This window comes from Schistosoma haematobium, chromosome 4 (assembly GCF_000699445.3).
Source record: "Schistosoma haematobium chromosome 4, whole genome shotgun sequence".
Taxonomy (NCBI): domain Eukaryota; kingdom Metazoa; phylum Platyhelminthes; class Trematoda; order Strigeidida; family Schistosomatidae; genus Schistosoma; species Schistosoma haematobium.
Window position 1 is genome coordinate 35383736 of NC_067199.1, and position 26905 is coordinate 35410640.

General features: G+C 34.4%; 1 protein-coding gene across 2 annotated transcripts in view; it reads left to right on the forward strand.

Moving 5' to 3' along the window:
- Window positions 1–343: 343 nt before the first annotated feature.
- Window positions 344–26905, forward strand: part of MGAT2_1 (Alpha-1,6-mannosyl-glycoprotein 2-beta-N-acetylglucosaminyltransferase) — a 34578-nt gene continuing 8016 nt past the window's right edge. The window contains exons 1-10 of one of the 2 annotated variants that reach the window (XM_051216281.1): window positions 344–479; window positions 1029–1090; window positions 1174–1369; window positions 2628–2879; window positions 4909–5150; window positions 6815–6914; window positions 11131–11261; window positions 16356–16425; window positions 21217–21306; window positions 24950–25077. In XM_051216281.1, coding sequence (XP_051066858.1) covers window positions 1074–1090; window positions 1174–1369; window positions 2628–2879; window positions 4909–5150; window positions 6815–6914; window positions 11131–11261; window positions 16356–16425; window positions 21217–21306; window positions 24950–25077 — 1226 coding nt within the window. In that variant the 5' untranslated portion in view covers window positions 344–479; window positions 1029–1073. Of the gene's footprint in view, window positions 480–1028; window positions 1091–1173; window positions 5151–6814; window positions 6915–11130; window positions 13663–16355; window positions 16426–21216; window positions 21307–24949; window positions 25078–26905 lie in introns of those variants that run through there. The other variant, XM_051216282.1, reaches the window with a different exon arrangement.

The following is a 26905-nucleotide window of genomic DNA, read 5'->3' on the forward strand; positions in this document are numbered from 1 at the left end:
TGAGACAGTAGACTTTGAACACTTTCTTACACATAAAGTGTACTGTTCTGTTTCAGACAGATACGAAGCAAAACCCTGACTAAATATCGACTGAATTAGGAAATTACAATACGGACATAACTATTTTGGTCTGTAGTTCTTTGCATAGGACAACAGCCTACGCTTGCGGCTTTTATACAGATTTAATTTTTTTAATGTACCGTTGATTGTGCCGAAAAATTTAGTCACTTAACTTCCTCACCTGAATATTAAAGGTTGAGGATGATTTGCAGTGATTACTTTGATGGTGAAACACATTTGTGAAATGAGTGGTGTTATAAGCACTCAAATTCAATGTCCATGAGTAGGTGATATCGTGCGAGCACTCTTTAACTTATATGACTACCTTTTGTTAACCTTTATATCCATAAGAACAAAATAATGAAAGAAAGATGTTAGTCCCTGCCTATAGTTTATATCAATATAGGTCTAGTTTCATGGTGAGAGAGTAACTTGATTTGTTCGTATGATTTTTTAGCATGGCCAAGTATATTGCTAAAACATGTCGCAAATCTCGAAATCGTAACCATATCTTTGTAGTTTATGTTCAGTTTATTTGAAATACAAATATTGCTAGCCTTTTTGGACAATGTAATACATGATACTAGATAAAGCACATTATTTGCTTTGGTATTTATGATGCTACGGGGAGAGCTGTTTCTAATCTTTTTAGTCAAGTGGAACGTTACTCACTCTGCCCGTTAGGAGAATACGATAAATAACCTATTTGATGTACTAGGCTTTAAGGAGTATATGTATAATACGTGGATTCGGAATTCATTGTGGCGAATAAACATAAATGGAAACTTTTTTGGATAGCTATTTATTGTGACCATGTCTACTGTTACATTAGATACAAATATCAAACTAAAAAATACTGGCAGCCTAGGACTTGTAAGTGTACGTCAGCGGTGGGTATTTAGATTTTGAACCACTTACATTCACCTTTTTGTATCTGTAAATTTACTGTCAGCATGTTTGTCTTTTAGCATTGCTGTACAAATCCTTTCAAATGAACAACTAACGTACAAACAATGCGCATCAAAGTCAGGTAGGTTGACCGCTTTCATATTTGCCACTCATTGGCAGGGAAATTTATCGAAAATTCATAATAATTAGTTTCATTCTTTTCAGATGCTTCCCTACTACATCCTTCTTCTTGCCAATAACACGCTTCATGTGCCGCCAGATTTTGTTCTTTCTCTCAGTCCTCCTAGTAGTACTGTTGTTGGTGTTAATACTCAGCAAATTTTGGAGATATTCAGAATTTTCAGAATATGAGCATTCTAACGTTTTTTGGCTTTGGAAAGACGTAATTTTATCGCCAGCTGTATGTCCTACTTCATGTTTTCGTGGATATTTTTCGTTATTTGACAACCTAGCCTGTATAATTTGTCACAGTCATTTTGATTTTCTTGACTTATTGTTAAGTTTTCCGTTGTATAAGTGAAGTCATTTTGGTAAGACTTCTCGACGAAGTACCTAGGATGTATTTGTAATTTTTGAGTTACCTCAAAATTCTGGCGCTGCAGTTGTGCTTAAACTTTAGTCTATGTGATACAATTTGGGCTCCTGATCGATATCTTAACTGTTGGATGTAATTGCCGTAGGTAACATCGGATACGGTTAGTATGCTGCTTGTTGTATATATCTGTTTATTAACGGCTGTAAGCTAAGGTAAGAACTGTTAAAGTTCGTTTCAATGTCTTTATTTTCAACCATTTTAGTGTGGTGAACAGTAAACTAGATACATAGCTGAAACATAACTACTCAAACAATGCAAATCATTTATTCTCAACGTAGAACCTGTACATCGGTTCAAGTTGCCATGCCACACTAGCACAAATATGTCAGACCAAATCAATGAATAAGTTATTAAAAGTATAATAAGAATGATTAAGCATCGAAGATATGATTTGAGGATAGAATATAAATTAGTGAATCAAAAACAGAAAATGGTATGAGAAATTTAAAATCTCAGATTTTGGAGGAAGATAAACAATAAGTGCATATATGCCATTGCAAACAGTTTTGAGCCATGTCATCCAAAGTCTCTAACTATTGGTTGCGATAATCACGTGGGCCCCAATCAGGTAACCTATACCTATTAACATGACGGTTCAATTGTCATCGACCTCATGGACTGATGCTACATTTTGGTTTGACCTCCCCTAGCTCTTCTCCAGTCCGCTCCTGCACCAGAATACATTGCCCATCGACGTAGGCGGTAGTCGGGCATACTTGATATATACTATGTTGGTCAAACAGATTATGTTGGCTAAAATAATACCGTTTTTCTGAAAAATAGTCATGTGTTACAATACTCCCATCCACACGTTTCTGCGATTTTTAATGCTGATTTAAACTGTCACAAAATCATTATGGATTTACTTAGCGTACTTAGTTGTTTGAATAATTAATATTGGTTTTTCATTTTATTATAGTTGAAATATTGTGCGAAATGACCATTACCTAAAACTGCCAAGCTTCCTTCGTACTTTGAGAATGTCTGACTGTGTAGTAATGTTTAGTCATTGGTGTGTTTGCTTTCAGCCCATTCAGACTCATTTAATTTTAATCTTTTGCAGGATTCTTTATGGCTAGAACCAGTTCATTTGCAGTATCCTAAAAATATACGTTTTGTCATAAACAAATCATTAGAAACTTCAGGTCCGTTGTCTCATTTATTACCACTCAGTTCAATTCCAAATCTACGACAATATATTTCAAATATTAATAAGGTGCAATACGTAAAAAACGAAGACCTGTATGGTCAACTACCAACAAGAGATAATTTCAACTCTACAAGATCCTCTCCTAAACATGTTATGATAATACAAGTAGGCTAATAAGTGATTTATATTTAATAAAAGTTTTTTATTTCATACGTAACAAATGCAATCGAATCAATGTTTTCATAATGATACTCCCAAGTAAAAAAAAACCGAGATTGATGTTTCTCACCTTAAAATTCAATTTGTAGTTTGATTTGATAGCAATGGTTTGCAAACCAAGCATTATTTTGTGGGTCTTGCGTCCTCTGAGCTGAACGGTTTTGTTGACCTTGCTGCTTAATACAAAAAAAAACAGTCAGCTGAAAAGACAGAGTTCTAACCATGAGAGAAGACAGTCATAATAAATGTGTGATTAATGATAGCACAATTATGGAAGGCATCTAATCAAATTTCTTGTTGGCTAAACGAGCTGTCGATTAATTATAAATAGTGCCCTGGTACGGCCGAGGGTGGGGAGAGCCCACTCTCCCTCTCGAAATGCTCTCTCATGGCTACGCATATACAGCCATTACCAGAGAAGTCCTATTCACTTTCCTTCTCGTGGCGGGGGTGTTGTTTACGAAATTGAGAGGACAAAAAGCGAATGTTCGGCGCTTTAACCGGGTCGGTGAACACGGGGGGTCCATTTTTTCTTATAAGCACCCTCCATTATCTATCTCTTCACATTCTCATTGTTATTGTGTTGCGCGTATGTATTTGATGCCCCTTTATACTAATATGTGTTCAAATAAATAAATAAATAATAAACTCATTTTTAAGTTATGTATTGTTGGTGTTATTTGAAAAGGCAATAAAAGCTCCATGATTAAACCGTTCAGTTTCGTGAGCACAACACGAAGACAGTTTAAATATAGTGGTTTTTAATTAGAAAACGCTTGCTCAGAGTGGTCAGATGACTTGCTTATATGTATGATGAGATCATGCTTAATAGTTGCTAAACACTACCATATATATATTAGTCTGTAGTAGAGATTTCAGCATTCGGCTGTTCAAACAACCACCAGTTGCTTATGTAACAGAGATGCAGTGTTTCTTTGCTGGGCTTTCACAATAAATAAGTTATAGAAATTTAAACGAATAATTGAGTAGTATTATTACTAGCCATCACACCCACAAACAGTGTGTTTGTAGGCCTCCACACCAATTTCTATTCAGTAAGCTAGTTGCATTAAATGAGATAGTATTTAAATAAAAAACAATGATTGAATAAATGTTTTAAAAATTCAGATGGTTTGATCGTCATATTCTGACATATATGTGACGATGATATAATTACTCGTAATTCATGTCAGTATAATCTAGGTACGAATGTCTTATTAATTTGCATTTTTCTGTTGAAAGAAACAAGGATTCTGAGTTCAGATAAGTTCATAGGCATAGTCAATCATAAATGCTGTTTTTTAAACTGGTTAAGACCGACTTATCTTACTAAAGAGGAGTACTGTGGATTTATTTCTTCTTGGATTAACAGTAGACTAGTTATGTTTGCAGACACCGAGGTCAGTTGTTTCTTAGCAAGCGCAGCACTGTTTTTAGTTTGTCCTCAGTTTATTTTTAGGTTTAGTTGTCACATCACTTTATGAAGTAACCTTGTTTCTTCAACCCTGTACGAGATTTATATCATTGATTTACAGGTATGCTGGATAACATTTTTCAGAAAGCATTGTTCAATAAACGGTACTTTAAAGTTTCAAATAATTTCCACGAGACTTTACTACTGAAAGGACTTAAATCAAGCTCATTTCAGCATCAGCAATCGATCATATGTTATTGCGTTACTTATGTTATTTATTCCATTTGGAAGCTCAGTTTACTCTCTCGGTCATACATAATTTTATCTTTGTTCGGTAAACTTGTACCAGTGCTGAAATTGAAATAGCTATTGTCAAGTTAACTTTCAAATATTTTAGAATATCCATTAACTAAACTTACTCTTTTCAAGTCCTGTTTTCATAGACTGTGATTAGAATTGATAAAAAATGATTATATTTGGCTTATTGTGATCCAACCAATGCTTCCATCATCATTCAATCAAATCAGTGTGGCTTCTAATTATCTGATGTTTTCTGTTCAGGTTCATAATAGATCTATAGAGTTAAGTCTGTTAATTGAATCGTTACGACGTACAAAAGGAATCGAAACAGCCCTTATTATTTTTTCACATGATTTCTATTCTGATGAATTGAACAATCTTATCGGATCTATTCGCTTCACTCGTACTGTTCAAATTTTTTATCCCCATTCAATGCAACTATTTCCAAACACCTTTCCTGGTACTGATCCAAGAGATTGTAATAGTAGAATAAAACCCACTGAGTAAGTCAATTCGTTTATACTTTAGATTTTATCCTTCTAATTATCCATGATTTTGACCATTGTAAAGCCCTGCAGATGAAGTCACTGAAAACAGAACTATCCTTGTTCTTTTTATCTAGTCAATAACAATAATAATAGCGTTCAAGGTCTCCCGGAACATCGGATGTTTTTCTTAATCAGTCATTTACGAAATGCAGATTGATGTAATCGGCTTTAAGCCATACACACACATACCATTTTTATGCGTCCTAGTGATACCGGCTGACTTTAAACGGAAATGCTGTGTAACTCCCGAACTGCCACTACTTAAGTTTTTCATGAGAAGTAACTGGATAACTCATCAAATGTTTTATTCGCCTTTATATCTGTGTTCTTTTCATAGTGGATGTTTATAGAGCAGAAATAACGGTCTGGGCACTATGACTAATTAATTTGATTGTGTTATACTCGTGTCAGCTACTTACAACCTATAATGTTTTAAAGTTAAAATTGAACGTAAAAGTTAACATACTTATACAAGTAAAGTTGATTAGAAGTGAATATGTAATATCATAGTGTAGTGAATATTCAAATACAGTTAATGACCAAAGAAAGAAACTAATTATGTGATTAGACGAAATAAAGACTGTTCAGTGAAGAATGTTATTTACTAAGGCCGTACAAAAAAACCTTTTCTCAAACACCTATCTTATTTCAACTGCATCATTCTCGATTCTTTCGAATTTGTAACTTGACTATTGACTGGCTTATCTCAACTCACGTTTTTTTAATTTCCATTGAAATGTGTTCAGCTACCTGATTACTTAATCAACTAACATTTGATCTGTGTAATATTTAGTTACCGTTTCAATACTCGAATATTTCTTTTATTTAAGTTACTCTTAATCTTACGAACTGTATTTAAATCTTTACTCCACCATGATGTTACATATTCACTTCCAATCAAATTCACTAGTATACGTATGTTAACTTCTGTACATAGTTTTAAATTAAAGAAAAACGAGATTGGTAAAGGGTGACAAGAACCGAACAGAATAAACTAAATTAATGTTACTATGATAGTTAGATGTATTCGAATTAACATGCTAACTAAGAATACCCTAAATAGTCCATTTTAAACGAGTGGAACTAGATTAACACAAACGAACGTATTATATTTCGAATTCGTAATAAGCGCGCAACCAAGTACATAGGAATCATTAATTTGTATAAATACTACAGTTACTCTTCTTAAGTCATTGTTCTTATGCTTTTCAAGATGATGAAAGAAACTGTGCATACGAGCCTTGTAAAGTAAACTAATATTTAGTTTATGTCATGCTCTGAATTCAACTAGAAACGGTCAAAACTAGGGAGAACTGAGTAGTCGCTTTGTTTTCGTGTGGAACAGATCCAACGTATTTTTCATTATGGTAGCAACAGAAAGGTGAAGGTTCGTGTTATTCTCTCTTACTGAATTAAAACAGGATTGGCTTTATTAGATGTAAGCGGAAGCACCTCGAATAGTGTCGAAAACATGGTAGTTTAGGTGGATATTTTCAATGCTGTTGCATTATCTAAGCTGACTGACCTTATTCAGAGCTCTCATTGTCTTTGTGGACAATATTTTTAACATCTGGTATATATATATATATGCGTAATTTTGTCATTTATACTTTTTTCAGAGCTATGAATATAGAATGTTTAAATGCTCGTTGGCCAGACACATTTCAGCATTATCGTGAATCACATTTTACTCAAATTAAGCATCATTGGTTGTGGAAAGTAAGTCTTGCTGACTTTTGTATTGTTTTTTTTTCATTTGGGAACTTTGACAACACGAATTCATAGTGATTTCTGTCAAGTTTGGATAATTTCTCTTGATGTGACTTTCAGGAAACTCATACACATATGTGCCCAATGTGTAGCGAAACAGTTGTTCATTCTATCCTGTATTCTGGTTTCTCGTTGAGTGACGTCGATACTGTTGAAAAATGTGAATTGATTCATGTTGTTCTCTTTTTTTAGTAAGAATTATCCTCTTATTTATTAGCAGTTGAAAAATGATTCTTATTTAGTTCATTCAGTAGTTGTATGCATGCATTTGTATTATTTCACTTAGTTGCTATCTTTTCGTTGTTTACTACTTTTCGCAACAATAGAAACTAATCATGTACTGACTGCCGTATGTTACCTATACGTTTAAAGTTTTCATGTTTCTGATGTTTTTAAATCATTCAGAAATTCACAAAGGTGATTATCGCCACAGTTTTCTCTCTTCTTACAGTCTAATTCTAAGTTAATAACTATCAGGTTTCATGAAAAAGTTATGAAAATAGAAGCTAAAGGATACTGTTTAAAATCTTCTGGGGATTGTATAAGTTTATTATCTAAGATAACTTTTATAATTTCCATTATTAATTTGGTACATGTATTAGGTTTCATTATTGTGTCTATGTTTTAAATTTATTAGTAGACGATGCTGAGATTAGGCGTAAGGTACTATGCAAAAATGATAAAACTGTTAATAAGTTTTTGGATCTTCTCCAATTGAAGTGGTTGGGACACATATTACGTACACCCAACAACCGTCTACCTCAACCCCTCAATATTAAATAAGGTAAGAGTAGATCTGGAGAAAGATAGAGGTACCTAAACTAAAATGTATCATCGGTTGATGCAGTCATTGACTTTATCTGATACATGTCGGTTGGCGTAGGCTAGTTGATTGATGGGTCGATGTGATTATTGGGACTCTAATGGTTGGAGACATTAAATGAGATGGCTAAGATAAATTCATTCCTTGTATTTTATTAGACCCTGAGTTTTAAACTTATTTTTGTTTCATTACTTAATTTGTTCTTCTCGAATCATTTTCTCGATAAGTTTTTTACTACCACTAATACTACCTCTTTAATGTTTATCTTAATAATTTCAGCTCGGTGTAATAATGTGTAGTGTCAACACAAACCAATGCACCTATGTACCAGGTTCTACATAAAACGACTAGCTGACTCTTTAACTTCTTAAAGTAGTGATTTCATTTCTTGTGTACTAGACTTTTAAATAGAGTCCTAACCTAATTGTTGTTTCACCTAATTCTTTATTTTCAGCAGATTAATGTTATGAGTCTCTATAACACAGTCATAATTCAATGTTACAAACACCAAAATTGATTGTTACAATGTACCATTTAGTTGCTAGTTACCTTGGAGTTTCCTTAATATTTCCCCTCACTCTATTTTCTTCAGTTTATTGTTGTCATCCGATATGATGATAACATATGGTCGTATACTGAGCCTAATTAAAAACGCATTCCAAATCATTTACGTCTGAAGATAAAGTTAAGCAAATTAAAATAGAACTTAGGGTAGTAGGCGAAACTTTGAAAGCAAGCAGAAAATATTTCTCGCTTCAAAACACTTCTGCAAGATACGAACTGAAGATAATTGAATCTCGTAGCATCGAACTTCTCCAGTTTTTCTAAAAACTGCTGTAAATCAATCAGAAAATTTCACAGCATATATATATATATATAACAAATGTTTTACTCATTACAGGGTGTTTATTTTCATTATTTTATCATCTGGGATTATTATCAATCAGATTAATCTGACAAAATTATATAAATATATTAATTTTATTTATAACAATCTATCCAATGCTCAATTTATTCGGAACTATCAAGTCAAACCTTGGTAATGATACCTGACAAAACTGTACTTTTTCCGACGCTAGTCTGCTTTTTCTCTTCCAGTAAACTTAGACTCAGATGATGGAAAATATTTGTGGCTGAGGTTAAAGATTTTAGAGGTATAGAAGTAAGTTGGAAGAAATCTGTGGATGGATAAATCAAGACATGATACTGATTTATGTAATCATTGATTATGAGTCTGAGAAACGTTGGCAGATGCCGACTTTTTGATTTGATTCCGCGCGATCACGTCAGTCAGTATCTGGAGGCTTTCGGTGACATGGGTCAGAATCGTTCACAATGGCGTAGATTCACTCGCTCGTTATCTTCTCTATCTTGATTTCCAGTATTTCTCCATATTTTTCCACTCCGTCTTTTCGATATATATTGTATCTATTTATTCTTCCTCGTCATAATTGCTACCATATTATTTTTATCTCTTGTACTATTCGTTTTGTGATTTTCACCTCGTCGTTCTATAGCGGTATAGTGGCTTGGGGAAACACATCTGTGCCAGTCTCAGCGTTACTGAGACTGACTGACTGTCTGAAGTTTTCATTGTTTCTTAAACAACATCTTCAATACTTGATTTAAAGAGTGATGTAACAAAGATTTCTTCACAATTCACTAACTACTCATTCTACCAAAAATAAGATTTGATTTGTTGTTCACAATACTGAAAACTTTATTGTTATAATCATTATATATTAGGTACTGAATTGTTAAAAAGTTGATTAACCCAATCGGTTTCTGATGGAAAGATTCTAAACAAAATGCTTCATGAAAAATTTCAGTCAAATAAACTTAAATTAGCTACTAATTATAGCTGATCTATTTAATAGGTTGTTCATGGTTATTTATTAATCAGAAACTGAATACAAAATGTTCAGAAGATAAAAGTAGGCTCTCACGCGTAAAAAACTTTCATTAACCTAATGTTTTGTCAAAGTCATTATAAGATTACGGTTCTCTATTTTCTAAAGAAAGAACACAAGAAGTTTAGAAAAAATAAGGTAACCCGACTTAATTTGTGATGAGGACATTGATTACTATGGTAATAGGAAAAATTGGATACTGTTTTAGCCTTGTTTTTCCTCCAATATTCATTTCATATTTTACTAATAATAACAATGGTATGTGTTAGAAAAGTGTATAAATTCCAAAACTAAGACATTAGGATTTTTGATGCAACTAGTGTATTATATATATATATTGTCAGCACCAAAACTCTCAAGAATTTCATAAGATATGAAAAGCTGTTTATGGAAATAGCAACTTGATTAAATTAATTCTTTTCAAACGCATTAAGGTTTTCAGTATGAGTTATGAATACTTCGAAGTCAAGGTAATGTTCAATTTTTTTTAAGGGGTCGAACATCTGTGGTCTTTTACTCTTTGAAGTTAAAATCTAATACTCAATGACTGACAGCGATTCTTCAGTTACCACCAATCTCTAATGAAAACTATATTCACATTAAGCCAATCATTACAACATAATCATCTAAATAATAGTTGCTATTGTAGGTATCATTACCAAGGTTTGACTTAATAATTTTGAATAAATTGAGCATTGGGTAGATTGTTGTAAATTAACGAATATATTTGTAATATCCCAATGAGTAGAAAAAATTAATTTTTCTGACGTTTCGTGACTTAGTGTAAGCCATTTCTTCAGAGAATAAATAACCAAATCAAAATTAATCCAAGTTTAAATAGTACAATGGAGCAACAAGAATATTATGAAGTGGCTTACACTGAGTCACATAACTTCAGGAAATTTAATTTTTCTACTCATTAGGATATTACAAATATATTAATTAATACTTACTATTGTTGGTGGTAGAACAATTTGTTTAATGGTTAAGGCGTTCAACCAATTAGGTTGGTAGGTGTTCCTGTCTAGTTTCACCTACTTCAATTTGATCAGCCAAATAGTATCATTGATCCTTATATACATAAAATGTAAATCAGAATCCTGAGTACATGAATCTGTGTTTGGTTGATACATTACAGAGATTATTGTCCAATCAATAATTATTTCCAAAACTTTTTGTTCTTATTAACTTAGTGACAAAATATTAGTATTTTGTTGTTTTCAACATTATTTTAAATGTTTAGATGTGTACATATTTAATCATTCTAATGGTCAACAATTATAATATCTATTAATGAACTCATTATTGATTATATGACTTAATGTAATTCATAGCTAATTTTTGTTTTAAAAAAAAAACTGAATGTTTATAACATTTTTAATGCATATGTTTGTTTGTTTGTTCGTTTTTTGTTTTAAAAAATATACTTTAGATTGAATTCGTAATGAATCATTTTTATCCAACAAAATATTATAAGGGTTACTTCATCTTATTAGAAGAAGATCATTTTGTTGTAGAAGATATTTTATATATGTCGGAATTTATTAGTAAAAATATTTGGAGGTATGTTTTAAATATTATTACAAGTGAATACATTTATATAATCTGACTGGTCTAAATCGCTGATCATCCTAAGAAGAGAAAAAGTCCTATCGTATCAATCACAAACAAATCAAATTGACCAATACAGTTTTTAAAATATTAACTTCAATAACACGTCAACGCTTAATGAGAGCTTGTAAACAGTAAAATAGAAAAAAAAACTTAGGCTGTTTTCAGACCTGAACGTGGATCTATAGACTAAATATTCAGTCTTCGATAGGTCCTGGACTTAGATATATTTTTTGACGTCCGACAATAGTTGTCTTTCTTGATCTTAAGATAGCATTCGACTCCGTTGATCGTAAGGTTCTATATCATTGTCTGTCTCTAAGAGGCTTACTAAAGAAGTACATCAACCATGTACAGGATCTCTACTCGAACACTAGTTGTCTAGTCAGAGCCACCTTTGGAACGGATAACTTCATGTGGTGTTCTTCAGGGTTGTCCACTTTCGTCATTTTTTAAAAAGTTTGTCATAAAAAAGTTTTTAGTGATAACTGATACGATATTCAAGTCTTTATTAGTTGTAGAATGAGCGACCTATAAGTTAATTTCCTCCAATCGCCTAAGACATTATGTTTATTCTGTGTTCATGCTTTGTATATAAGTATGTCATTTTATTACCTTAAAAATTATTCATCTGGTTTGTGGTCTTGTCTTTGACTTCCAATTACTCAAGGGCCTTAGTCAATTATACGGTCTCGTGAGTAGCCACCTCTTGGTTCCATTGTATCATATGGTTTATCTGTCAATTAGCATTCTATTAATCGATTTTGACAACCAAAATTTCTGTTGTTGGCTTGCAGTACGCAGGTGATATAGTTCTTTTTGGTGAAGACACTGACAAAATGCAGTCTTTTTACAACCGTAAGCAACAATGTCAGCTTGTTTGGAACGTAATTCCCTTCATTGAAATGCATAGTGTTTCTTTGGCACTGACTTGCATCAGGGCCCGAATTGTTGATAGAGAGTGAATTAGTTGAGTCTACCGATTGCTTCACTTATATTGGGAGTCTTATCAGTCCTGATAGGCTAGTGTCTGGTGAAATGTTGACACAGATTTGTAAAGCTCGATCTCTGTTTATTGAACTGTCACTGGTGGCGTATCCGACATATCCTTTTACCAACCAAAGGACGCGTTTACTGCTCAGCACTTCACTCTGTCCTACTTTATGGGTGTGAAATGCGGTCATTAAGGATAGAAGACATTCACAGGTTAATAGTATTCGACTGTAAGTGTCTTCGAAGGATTGCTCATGTGTTTTTGGACCATCGAATAAGTGATGCCGAAGTTGGGAATAGAGTATTAGGTAAAGATGGCAAGTCAGTTGTTGCGGTAATCTTTATCAACTGAGGTGGTTAAGCTATGTGGTTGCGTATGCCTAACTATTAGCTACCTCAACGGGCGATGTTGTTTTACCATAGGAGTAGGTTAGAAGAAAACTAGGAGCGGTAAAACCAAGACGTTGCACCAGTCCATCAACTTATCGACAATTGGACTGAGCCATGTATGTGGGTATAAGCTACCTGATTGGGTTCCATGTTATTATTGTAACCAATGGTTAGAGACTTTAGGCGACATGCTTCAGAATCGTTTGCAAGGGTGCAAGTGCATTCACTTCTTGTCTTCCTCTAGAACCTGAGTCTCAAAATCTTTCTTTTACCTTTTGTTATGATTTTCTCTTATTACAACCCAGCTATTCCTATTGCTTAGTATTCTCGGACACCAATTCACACGACAAGTCCCCAAATCAGAACACGGTTGAGCAGGAAAGAGATTATATTCCAAATAACAAGGTTAGATGGGAGTAAGAAGCACAATAGGGAAAACGTTAGTATATTTATAGTTTTTACATGAGATTTCTAGAGTGTTCTCCAAGTACCAAAGCAATCGTGCATTGAGCATGCTTAAATCCAATCTATGTCCCGCTAACACCTTTCTTTTTCCATGTCTGATCTTTTACTACTACTGATACTGTTACTACTTCTACTTCTGTGGAATTTGTTTTGAAGTAATTTCATCTCGTCTTAATGTGATATGACAACTTGAAGTGAAGCACATGTGTCAGGCTCTACATTGCATATAATGATGACGATGAATGACTATTCTTCACTAATTGCGTAACACTCCACTGTGTATGCAGGTGAAATGAAGACAGTACATATTTTCACGCGAACTCAGATATGCACTTCAAAAAATGTATGCAAATTACAACAAGAGCAACCTTATCATTTCTTTGTTGATGGGTTCATATTTTGGTTAGTTTATTGTAAAAAGAAGATTAAATTATAGTTTTTAATGTTCTCTTTTTCAACGGTTCTCTTATAGAATTTATTGTATTTAATGTTTACAGAGTCTTTCGGAATGAAATCTTATCTGATATATATATATATATATATATATATATATATATATATATATATATATTTGATCGTTGAAGTCAAACGATAAAAATATTAACTAGGCATAGTTTTCATATTTTCTGATCGTATTACAAACTTAACTGCTTCATTTTATTTTATACTAATAAATGCCTATTGTTTAGAAAACGTAATAAAATAAGGAAGGAATTAATTATCATTATGAAAGTAAAATAAAATTTCCATTTTTTCAAGTATGGTTCAAAACAGTAACTGTAAATTAAACAAGTCACTAGAAAAACCTTTCAACTAAAACCATAATATTAATTGAAGTCGTGAACCGACCTATGTTAAACAATTATTGAAGACCTGGAGGCTCTGGATGACCGCTTTTTCCTGCTGTGTTAACCCTGAGCAATGCACATCCGTGACCATACAGACGGGAACCGAACTCAGGGCCTTCGAACCCTTAACCTCTAGACCACTGAGCTAAGATTCATTGGTATACAAGCCCAACTTCAATCAATTCACGATATTGCGTGACCATCTTCTATGGTGTTCGGTGAGTTCCTTCTTCAAGCCCGACACACTTTAGCTTCACTTCCCAAGGATTTTCGTTTGGGGCCGAAAGTCCTGGGTTCGGTCCCTGATGGCGCGGTTGTGGATATGCACTGCTAAGGAGCCTCGTATTAGGATGAAACGACCGTTCTGTGCTTTCGGTTTTTCAGCGATTGTCTGACTTATTTCGGCTCGTGGTTCCAGTGAAATCCAACAACCTCCACAATCCTATACTGCGAAGACTATGATCAACTCTTTAGTGACTTCATGGCGTTCTCGGGATTCTTCTGGTGAGAAATTTTGACGAGTAGAGTTCAGACAAGTCGGTAGCGAAACATTTGTCACTAATAACATTCAATGGTCGTTGCACAAATTGGTTGCATTTGGGACTGTACCGTCGGACTCTAATCCAGTAGTTCTAGTGATTTCGACGTTCAGTGTGGAACCCGAAGGTCCTAGGGTTGTACCTGCACACTACTGAATAGTTCCATATTAATATCAAACAGCTATTAAATTCTCCATACTTCTCAATGATACATTAAGTGTAATCAATCTGAGATGAATACTACGTACAAATTTAAATCAGTCTTCACAAAAGCTCTTCAAATAGGTTAGAGGTTTCTCTTCGTTTTAATCATCAGACTGCTCTCTCTCTCTCTACCAGTGATATATATATATATACTTTATTAATGTAGAGATATGAGTATCCTAATGTTATTAACCAACACGATACTCATTGTTCTCTGGGATTGGAAATAATATAATCTAAATTAATTGATTGCTATCATTCATTTATGATGTATTGATCAACTTTACAGTTATTAAGTACATGAACGTGCACTCTGTCCTTGTATAATGGATGAGATTGGGGTGTGGACAGACGATTTATTGTTTAATACAAAATTACAGAATATCTTGATAAAATATGAGAACCATACATTAAATACTTCATTTGCAAATCTTCCATCAACTGTCCATATTCTGTATGATTCTTCCAATTCACAATTCCTTTCTGTTTTTGTCACCTCGATCTTCTTAGCCCTCTGCTGCCAGGTTTTCCAATTCTAGTTGGTATTATGTGCTACTTATTTCTGTCAACATAAGTCCGTCGGCGCGCTGCCCTCCGTAGCAATGTCGAGTCGCCGGGCAGTCTAAACCTGATATCCGCCCAGCACCCGGGACGTCTAACATCTGCGCCCCAGCAACCCACTGAGCCGTCTACATCCGATGTCCTCCCAACAGCCACACGTCCCATTGCTCCTCTGCAATGACAGCCAACACCGCCCCCCCCGAACACTCGACGCCACCTTTCCTCACCAGACAGCCCCAACTAGTGCCTTCTCTCCAGGCCCGACGACGACGTCCACAGAACTGCAACCTCTCCGCATCCTGGTTGGCAGGGGCATCAATGAACGAACACTCATGTGGGGACAACCAATTTGTTATTTAATGCAAAATTACAGAGTTCTTTCGTAAAATGTGAAAACCATACATTCAATACTTTATTTGCAAATCCTCCATCCGTTGTCTCAAACTTCATCGTTCCTTCATTGCTATTACAATTACTGTGTTCCCGTTCTCTTGGATTCTATCTTCCCAACCTCCTGCTGCCAGGCATTCCACTTCTGATTGGTGTTATATACTACCTATGTCGACAGACATAAGTAGCGTACATCACACTTGCTTTAATTTTCAGGAATAAAATGGACGTATGTAACTAAAAAAAATTTACTGTACATAAACCTTATTGTCAAATAAATAATATTCATTCGAAACAATAAATACTAACATAATATCATATGGTCTGTTTTATTCCCACTTTGTTTGTACTCATTCACCAGCTACTTAGATACAAACCACATTGTAATTATGAGGGCAAATGGTCCTACTTGATAACATAGACTGAAGTTAATGGAGTAAGGTTCGAAGTTAGGACTTATTGGCTGATAACTGAACACTTTAACTATGATGCCATCGTTCCACATTCTCATGTGTTTTTCTGTCCGATATACTTATTCGTCATTATTAAATATTTTTGTCAAGCATATGTACGTTATTTATGTTATTATATTCAATAGACAGAATTGTCTGTAAAATGATTGATCATATTTTATTGTGTTTATTTCTATTACAAAGTCCTTTAAAAACTGATGGGATTATTGCCTTTGGATCATACGATAAAAATAACATGTATTTATCCAATGTAGTAAGTAAGGTATCTATTTCGATGTTTTATTTCCCTTTCTTTTAAATAACCATCTAATTTGATAAGCTGATCTTTTCTGGCAATAATATTAATAAGTTTTTTTACTTTTATTTTTGGAATAGACCCCTAATGTTCTGTGTTGTCTTTGTATGAGACGAAGGGATCAATAGTATCGAAAAGATTAGACATAAGCTACGTGATTCGAGAATAATGAACGAATTTACAGATTACAGGGTATAGAATAATTTTAAAATTAAAAAAAACAGAATGAATGCATCTATACCATTACACCTGATTGTAAGCCATGTCACTCAATGTCTCTAACCACTGGTCACGACAGTTGCGTTAGTACTAACTGGGTAGCTTGCACTTACTAACATGGCTCAGATCACCATTCAGTGAATTCATCAACTGATAGTTTGGCCGCTCCTAGCTTTCTTCCAGTTTACTTCTACATTAGCCAGCACTGCGCTCAAAATTATGCGGTGGTTGATTAACAGTTACGTACTTAGTTATCCCAGTTACCTCTCGTGGAGCATAGGCCACTGATCAAGTTTCCCGCCTACTCTGTTCTGGGTTCTGTATTTTAGTTGTTCTCAAGTAGTATTTGTCCTTTTGATATCCGCCTCTGATTCTCCGCTCAATGTATTCTTTTGTCTATCTTTCCCTTTAGTCTTGATAATTCCAAGTTAAGCCTTGTGTTGTGATGCGCTTTGATGAATTATCCACCTCCAGCATCGTTTCTTAGTTTCTTACTCAGTTGGAAGCTTGTTTATTCTCTGTCAGAGTAGTTTACTTCTGATTGTCTGACTAACTGATCTGGAGCATTTTTTTGTGGACAACTATTTATAAATACCTGTCCTTTTCGATGATGTCTGTAGTAGTTCTCCACATCTTAGCACCGTACACTCGTACTGTCATGACATTTGTATTGAAAGTTCTGACTTTGATGTTGACTGACCGGTGTTTTGATTTCCAGATGTTTTTCAATCATAGGAATTGTTCTTTTGCTTTTCCAATCTGTACTTTCACATCTGCGTCTGATTTCCCTATTTTGTCAAGAACACTGCTTAGCTACGTAAAACTTTCCACTTTCAGAATTTCCCCATCAACAGTGATCTGGTTGGTGCTGTCTGTGCTTTATTTTAGTATCTTTTTTCCGTTGTGAATGTGTAGGTTTACTGATGCACAGGCTTCTGCTGAACTGGGTATCATGATCTTGTGCACTGTTTGTTGTGTGTGGGATACAAGGGCTAGGTCGTTTGCGAAGTCCATATCCTCTAGCTGCATCCAAGCTGTCCATTGTATTCCGTGCTTCCCCTGAGATATAGAGGTCTTCATAATCCAGTCAGCCACCAGAAGAAAGGGAAAGAGTGAGAGTAAGCAGGCTTATCCTACACTTGGAATGCATGTGTATTGCTGTCTTACATTCACGACTTTGCAGTGTAGTCCATCATAAGAATTCCGTATGATATTGACAGTTTTCTCGGATACCCCATAGTGTCGAGGAAGGTCCCATTAGGCCTTTTTATCCACGTTGTCAAATGCTTTCCCATAGTTAAGGGAATTGATGTTTGGTGACGATTTTCATTCAAATGACTGCTCAACAATAAACTAAATTGTAGCGATTTGGCCTGAACGTGATCGGTTCTTATGAGTCCCAGTCAGTTGGTCTCGAAGTTGGGTGTCTACTAAATCTTTCATTTGGTTTGGCGACACTGTTGAAAACTACCTGATTCTGATAGTAGTGTGATATCTATTTAGTCCTTACATTTACTAAGATCTTTCTTTGGTATCTTGGTGACTTATCTCTCCTTCCAGTCTGTCAGTACTTATTCTTCCTCCCAAATCTTCCTGTATAGAACGTGCAGCATCTTTGCAGTTACTTCTACGTCTGACTTCAGTGCTTCAGCTAGCATATTGTCAGCTCATGTTGCTTCTCCACTCTTGATTTGTCTGAATGCCTGTAGGTGCTACATCAATGTCTAGTGGATTCAATGAATATGATCTAGTCAAGAGTTCCTCAAATTGTTCTACCTATCTGTTCCTCTGTCCTAGAATCTCGGTGACTGGTTTTCAACCCCTGTCTTTGACTGATCTCTCTAGTTTATTATATTTCCCTGCCAGTTTCTTCGTTGTGTCATATATTTGTTTCATATTTTCTTCTCTTGTAGCTTTTTTCACTATCGTTGCTAGGCCTTCGATCTATTTCAACTTGTCAGCTCTAATGCTCTTCTTCACATGCTTGTTTACTTCCATGTATTCAGCTTGTGCCTTGACTTCCTCTGTTGTTGTTCGGCTTTTGTTAGTTGCCGTTTTCTTGTTCTTCGTTTCTTGAATCATTCTCATGTTTTGAATAGAGATATATCCCGTATGATAATGCTTCTTGCGGCCCCACACCTGGCGTGTTGAAGTTAGTGCTTCTTCAGTCCATTCCCAGTTGTTCTTCGTAGTAGTTTCCTCTTCTCTGAGTAAATCTTGTGAGGCTTGGAACTAGCAGATGGTGATTTGAAACTACATCAGCTTCTATCTTTGCTCTCACTGTCTTTCGTTGACCTTCTGAACTTTTTATTGATGTGAATGTGATCGATCTAGTTCTCTGTAGTGTGTCCTGATGAAACCCTTGTAGCTTTTTGTATGCGTTTGTAGGTGAGCATAGTGCTATCTATAACCATTTTGTTGAAGGCACATGAATTTCCAATTCTCTTGCCATTCCCGTTCCTTTCTCCCAGTCCATGTCGTCCCATGATATCTTCATACCTATTGTTGTCCATTTCGACTTTGGCGTTTAGGTTTCCGATCAGGTTGGTCAGTTTCTTTCCCGGGTGTTTCTCTACGATCGACTGCAGCCTCACAAAACTGATCTTTATCGTCTTCGTTGCTATCATGAGTGGGCACAAAGCACTGGATGACATTCGTGTGTGCGCGATATTTTATTTTTCATAACCAGAGTACAATAGCACCTTTCCCGAAGCTAATCTGTTCTGTCCAGCTTGTGTCCTATGAATTTCACTTATTCCAAGCCCCGCCAAGGTGCATCTCATTTCCGTAGCTATTTGAATGGTCCTCCACTTTATGCAAACATTCCATATACGCATATTAATTGTTGCTCTGGTTGTTAGAAGGAGCATTAGCTTCGTAATTTCCAAAACAACCTTCGGCTTTCATCATTAGGTATCATAACCCTTAAATGAAGATCCTTCAACTCTCAGGGGATTGTTCAAATGCTTGAAATAATATTTTTCTGCTTAGCATTGAAGCAACGTTTTTGCTAACTCTATGCCTGACCCTCCTCTTTTATCCTAACTTGGGATCCGTAGTAACCCTAGAATGGCCTCAAGTGGAGTTTCAGTAGCAGTTACGATAAGTTTATTGTCCAAATTAAACATTTTATTATCCCTAAAACATTATCACTTCACAATGGTTTACAAAATCTATACCAAATATTAGGAAAATGGGATATATATAAGTATAAGCGATCACTTATATGTACACTGTCGACTGTAGTATTCACACTTGACTGTACTGTGTGTACTAACGGAGATAAGGGTAAGATTTATAATCACTTGAACTAACGGTATGGATATCAGCTTTTAACTAGTCTATTTGTTTCAGTATTCTTTGGTTACATATGGGCCAGGTATTAAATTAGTTTGTATTAATATTAGAATTCACTAAATCGTTAGCCACTCTATTTCTTTACAAATCTGTTCATGAATGTAATTAATGCCATGAATTCTCTCCACGCTTTTCATAGTAGTTGTAAACTTGCGACCATTTTCTCAATGATCGTGTTATTTTTTAACGTTTACTATACACTTTCAGTTGTTCGTGATAAGTCTTCTAACTGAACGGTTGAATCGGCTTACTAAGCTCTTGTAATAACCCTAGGCTGAATCTACACGACAACTTGAGCATGGAAGAAAAGGTGCGAAGTGTGAAGGGGACACTTTACTCCAAGGTTACTTCATGTACACGAAGTAGAGGGTATTTATAGTATTTCAGATGGCTTTGGGAGGTTCAGGGACCATACTAAATATAGTATCAGCGCTGGTAATCATGCAGTCAGAAATATGACTTCACTTTCTAGATGTTTCTGAGAAACTTCTACTCAAAACTGACTGGGTAAAGTACTTCCCTGTGTTTTCAGGTTCCCTCTGAACATTTCGAGTAATACTTTGGATCTCGTCAGCACCTTTCTTCTTTCAGGAAACAAGACTTCATCTTTGAGTCTGCTTGCTTCACGATTAAGCCACTCAATTAAAAAAACACAACTTCCAAAAGCAGTCACATGGTCTTTAATTCACTTAATGCAAATAAGGCAACAAATTTTTTTCTGTTTGTATATATTCTTTGGCAAATTAAACAGCATTAGTTCTGTAGTTTATCGCCATATAGGCTATCGGTGATTTTTAGCGATTTTTTCCCAAGTTGATCAACTTCATCATGAATCGCTCAAACTTTATGATATTTAAACCCTTTTCTGAAGATTCGAGAAGATTACTGCCATCAAATCGTTGGACGGCGGCTCAGTGGATGCGCACTGTTGGGGAGTCCCGCACTAGGACAAAACGGCCATCCAGTGCTTCCAGGTATTCAAGGATGGTCTAACATTGATCAAAATCCCACTATTGAAACTCCTTTTCCACTGTTTTAAAGTATTAGTGGTGTAGATGTCGTAGTATCTACAGTACTAAGCCCTGTTTGATACTTTCAAGTATTATCAACTCCAACATTACACTAATCACGTAAGCATGTAAATTACATTGGTGTTTGTTTTTATTTTTCTAGGTTGAACTAACTTACTGGCTTGCGCCGAAACACAATATGGGTATGGCTGTATCTCGTACTGTATGGAAAAATATTGAACAATGCTTGAATGTGAGTTATGTAAAATATTGATAATAGGACATGTTATGGTTTTAAGTGACATCAATGTATTTACATACCTTACTTTTAGAAATATGTATTTTTAATAAATATACACGGTCACTATCGAATTTATTCAAAGATTTCTCTTTCTGGTTTTAAGCTAAGCATTCCTGTATTTGTAATTTCAAATTATCTAAACGACTAATTGTGGGATAGAATTCTGTTTTTATTTTGCAATCTAGCAATCTTGGCTCTACTTGACGCCTTTGATAGCTGCACAAATTTAAAAATTCTAAAACGTATTCATGATATGACAGTAAACAAAAACAGATGCTTGAGTTATATTGAGACCCCGTGTAATTGGATTGTAATTACAGGGGAGCAGTTGTATGCCATAGTCCGAGTATTGACTGATTCGCATAGATTGTTCATACAATACCGATGACATTCTACTAACTATGAACACGTTGATAGTGAGTTAACACCCGAAAATAATACTCAACGACAATTGGTCTAGTATACAGTTCTCCTACACTCACTTGATAATCATGACTGACATCTATCCTCCGGTGATTGAAATTCTTAATCTCTATTGATAATAATTTAAAGAAATAATTATAAGTATTTACAAATAAGTGAATTGGTTGACCTGTTTGTTTTCCAAATTTGTACTCATACAATTAGGAGGAGCATATTGTTTGTTTATTATTTAGTTATTTGAACACATAGATATTGGTACAAGGGGGCACCAGATACATATGCACCACACAAATCTCATTTGATTTGTGTAAGGGCTGTGATGCTGCCCGGGTGCCCAAACCGAAGCAGGTGGTTTTCTTAGGGGGACACACTCGGAGCCTTTGACTTAAAGGTCTGATCGACAAGGCAGTGGAGCATCGTAAGGAGATGCAGTCTCATGGTAGCAGGTGACCAACGATTGATTCGTACGCCATTTGTTTTCTCAGGGTACCGGAACCCATGTGCACCATTGGTTTGGAATCAGGGTTTTCCAACTCCCCTAGATGGACTCTCCGTGTCCACCAACAAGGTTAAAGCGCCGGACATTCACTTTTCGTCCTTTCAATTTAGTAAACAACAGTAATTTGATGAGAAGGCAGTGAGTAGGACTTCCCTGGCAGAGGCTATATACGCGTGGCCATATGAGAGCATTTGGCGTGGGAGAGTGGACTTTCCCCACTGTCGGCCGTACCAGGGTATTTGGGGGCATTTTATTTGTTTAACTGACTGTTAAATACTGAATGAATTGTTGTAATCTGATTAGTTAATATCACTATAATATAAATAGTTCCAATTGGTTGTTAAATTTTAATATAAAACAAGATTTTCTGAGACAGTTCAATTATTTTGTAATAAAATATAAAATCATAGAAAAAAAACCACAGCCTTGATTCTGTTCGAGCACCATATCATATTAGTTGTTAATAGCTGTTACAATAAAAATTCGAATTGATTTTCTTATTGATCCATATTATAAAAATAGAGAGATGAAAAAAAATTGATCGTCACAGTGATACGGGTTGTCTTTCTTTTCTTCTTTTTTTTTGATTTTTCAATCATCCTAACAAAAATGAATTTATTAAACTTTATTTGTATATAAATTTCTCTGTCAATTGAGACATTTAACTTTGTGTGTTATCTTAAAGAAAATGGAATAAATTATGAACTATTCATTGGTTATAATAAAGATAAATTTCTTGTTGATAACTACAAGTTTTTTAATTACAGTAAAACATATTGTAACTTAAAACTAATGACCTGAAAAATTAACAAAAAGAAAATGATTTTCCATTTAAGAATTTTTAATAGTTCAGACCATGAGTCAATTGAAGCTAGACCACCATGGAAAACCTGGAAGTACTGAACGTCTGTTTCATCCCATTGTGAGACTCCTCAGCAGTGCGTATTCACGATCCTGCCTCGCGAGATCCGAACCTAAGACCTATCGGTCTCGCACGCGAGTACTTTACCTCTAAATCATTGCTGAAGAGTCCCACAATAGGACGAAATGGCCGCTCAGTGCTTCCAGGTTTTCCATGGTGGTCTAGTTTCAATTGACTCATGATCTCAACTATTGAAATTACTATAATATCCACAAAAACTCCTGATACTAATTATTTTATCGTATAATTTACATAGTAATGGATTTTAAGCTGTTAAAATTTCTCATAGATGTTTAAAAATAGTTTTATGTAACCATGGTAAACCATTGTAAATTGTTTTATTTTAATAATGTTCAATATTTTTAATAAATCTATTATTGTTGATTGATTAATAGTTTACACTTTCATAAATGAATAATAATTGAGGAAAAATAAATAAATAAAAATTACTTATTGGTTATTTTTGTAAATAATAATCTTTGATTATTGTCCAGAATATTATCCTCTCATGCTTGTTCACCTGATAGATAGAATAGGACATAACACAGTAAATCGATAACTCTTAATTATATATAGTTTAACCCCATGACCCATCTCATAAAAATAATATCGAGTAGAATCTTAATCCCGGATCAATCATTACTAAATTACGCTTGTTACACCCAGTGGAGCATAGACCAACCCACTCTTTCTTGAGCCTTCCTTTCTAGTTCTATCAATTTTTTGTTCATTCTTCTCATATCCCTCTCTATTTCTCGGCGTAATTTGTTCTTTGGTCTTCCTCTCCACCTTTAGCCTTGAGGATTCCAAGCGACGGATCAATTATAATTACGAAATATTACATTATAGGCATAACTACGCCAAAAAAAATGAAAGACGGCTATGTGATAGGTACATAATTAATTGACAATAATTTGAGAAAGATAAAATACATAAAACAGTAGTTTATGCGTCCAATGAAAGCTTATAAATAAGAGAATACAAAGATACAATAATTTTAGATAGAACAGTTCTGAAAGTTCAGCTTTCATTAATATTTACCCCGTTATAGCAATTCACTTACTGATATAGTTTTAAACATTCATCATCGGCCTACACATATTAGCCTTTTTCTAACTTATTCTTTACAAAATTTTAAAGAATAACCGTATCAGTAATATAGTAGTAATCTCTCAACAAACTGAAGTAAGTATATTATAATGGTGACCCTTTTAACTCTATTAGTGTTTATTTGTAAATTCTTAGTTTTACTGTAAGCAGTTAAAAATACCAAATCTTTAATCATACTTCAAAGGTTTGTCAACTTAACTTTTTTTTAAGAAGTAAGATTAAAGACACGTATAATTATGACTGTTAACTTTTACTGTCTCAGTGACTACTTTATTGATCATTTTCCGGGAGTTGCAAAGTTGACTCAGATTGTCATATTTTTGTAAATACACTTGGTATGTTACCTAACTACATCAATTTATTGTTATTTGTGACTTGATCAATATGAGTTTAACCTATCTTATAGATTTTTTCCGTATTATGAACAAATAAAATGAATAAATATTTAAACTCTAGTAATACAGTGCTGAACAATTCTCTAAGAAATTGATATTATATTTTAGTAAAATTTTCCTCTAATAATATGTTAACACCCCAACAGTATGATCTGTGATTTATTAGGTTTACAGGTATTGTTTTTTTAAATGTATCAAATTACATGTGCTGAGCTTAATAACTCATTTATGTTTTTTTTTCTTCAGTTATTCTGTCTTTATGATGATTATAATTGGGACTGGAGTCTACAGTATATTGGTCAAAATTGTTTCCCAGGCAAACTGAAGGCCTTGACTCTACCTCTTTCTACTCGTGTCTTTCATTTGGGTGAATGGTTAGTAGTAATGTTTTGCAACAGTTCTTTTCGTTATTAATTTATATATATACATGAGATAAGATATGTGTACGTATCCATGAATTCTCAGCGCATCCGGTTTTTGGTGTTTAATATGTGCGGAGTATCAAGCATTTTTGAGGGTTGTTCCATTCACTTAATAAGTGAGTGTTGCATGTGAGAGCATATTTTTCATCGAGGATTCAATTTCAAGATTTAATCTTCACTTTATTTGCTTTTTTCATTCGGTAATTTGGAATGCGATATAACGGCCTGTTCAGAAAAGACACATGTAGATAATTTAAAATTACTGAAATGAAATTCCGACTGAAAATCACGTTTGAGAACTCAAATATAGTGAACATTGACCTCACACTTTTACTGAAATATATTTAAGCGTATTACTTGTTCAAGTAGAAATTTTCAATTGTCTTACTTTTGACATTTAGTCACGTTATTATAGATGTCACGGTTATTCACACCAATCCATATAAATACACAAAAACCGCTCACCTTTGATTTAAGTGAGGGTCAATCACTCGTAAGCAGAATAGAAATTGACACATGTATATTATTATTATTATTATTATTATTATTATTATTAATGGCTTTATTCAATATTATATTTTGCTACAATATAGAATTCTCAGCACTAGACCAATAGTCGTTGAGTATTATTTTCGGGTGTTAACTCACTATCAACGTGTTCATAGTTAGTAGAATGTCATCGGTATTGTATGAACAATCTATGCGAATCAGTCAATACTCGGACTATGGCATACAACTGCTCCCCTGTAATTACAATCCAATTACACGGGGTCTCAATATAACTCAAGCATCTGTTTTTGTTTACTGTCATATCATGAATACGTTTTAGAATTTTTAAATTTGTGCAGCTATCAAAGGCGTCAAGTAGAGCCAAGATTGCTAGATTGCAAAATAAAAACAGAATTCTATCCCACAATTAGTCGTTTAGATAATTTGAAATTACAAATACAGGAATGCTTAGCTTAAAACCAGAAAGAGAAATCTTTGAATAAATTCGATAGTGACCGTGTATATTTATTAAAAATACATATTTCTAAAAGTAAGGTATGTAAATACATTGATGTCACTTAAAACCATAACATGTCCTATTATCAATATTTTACATAACTCACATTCAAGCATTGTTCAATATTTTTCCATACAGTACGAGATACAGCCATACCCATATTGTGTTTCGGCGCAAGCCAGTAAGTTAGTTCAACCTAGAAAAATAAAAACAAACACCAATGTAATTTACATGCTTACGTGATTAGTGTAATGTTGGAGTTGATAATACTTGAAAGTATCAAACAGGGCTTAGTACTGTAGATACTACGACATCTACACCACTAATACTTTAAAACAGTGGAAAAGGAGTTTCAATAGTGGGATTTTGATCAATGTTAGACCATCCTTGAATACCTGGAAGCACTGGATGGCCGTTTTGTCCTAGTGCGGGACTCCCCAACAGTGCGCATCCACTGAGCCGCCGTCCAACGATTTGATGGCAGTAATCTTCTCGAATCTTCAGAAAAGGGTTTAAATATCATAAAGTTTGAGCGATTCATGATGAAGTTGATCAACTTGGGAAAAAATCGCTAAAAATCACCGATAGCCTATATGGCGATAAACTACAGAACTAATGCTGTTTAATTTGCCAAAGAATATATACAAACAGAAAAAAATTTGTTGCCTTATTTGCATTAAGTGAATTAAAGACCATGTGACTGCTTTTGGAAGTTGTGTTTTTTAATTGAGTGGCTTAATCGTGAAGCAAGCAGACTCAAAGATGAAGTCTTGT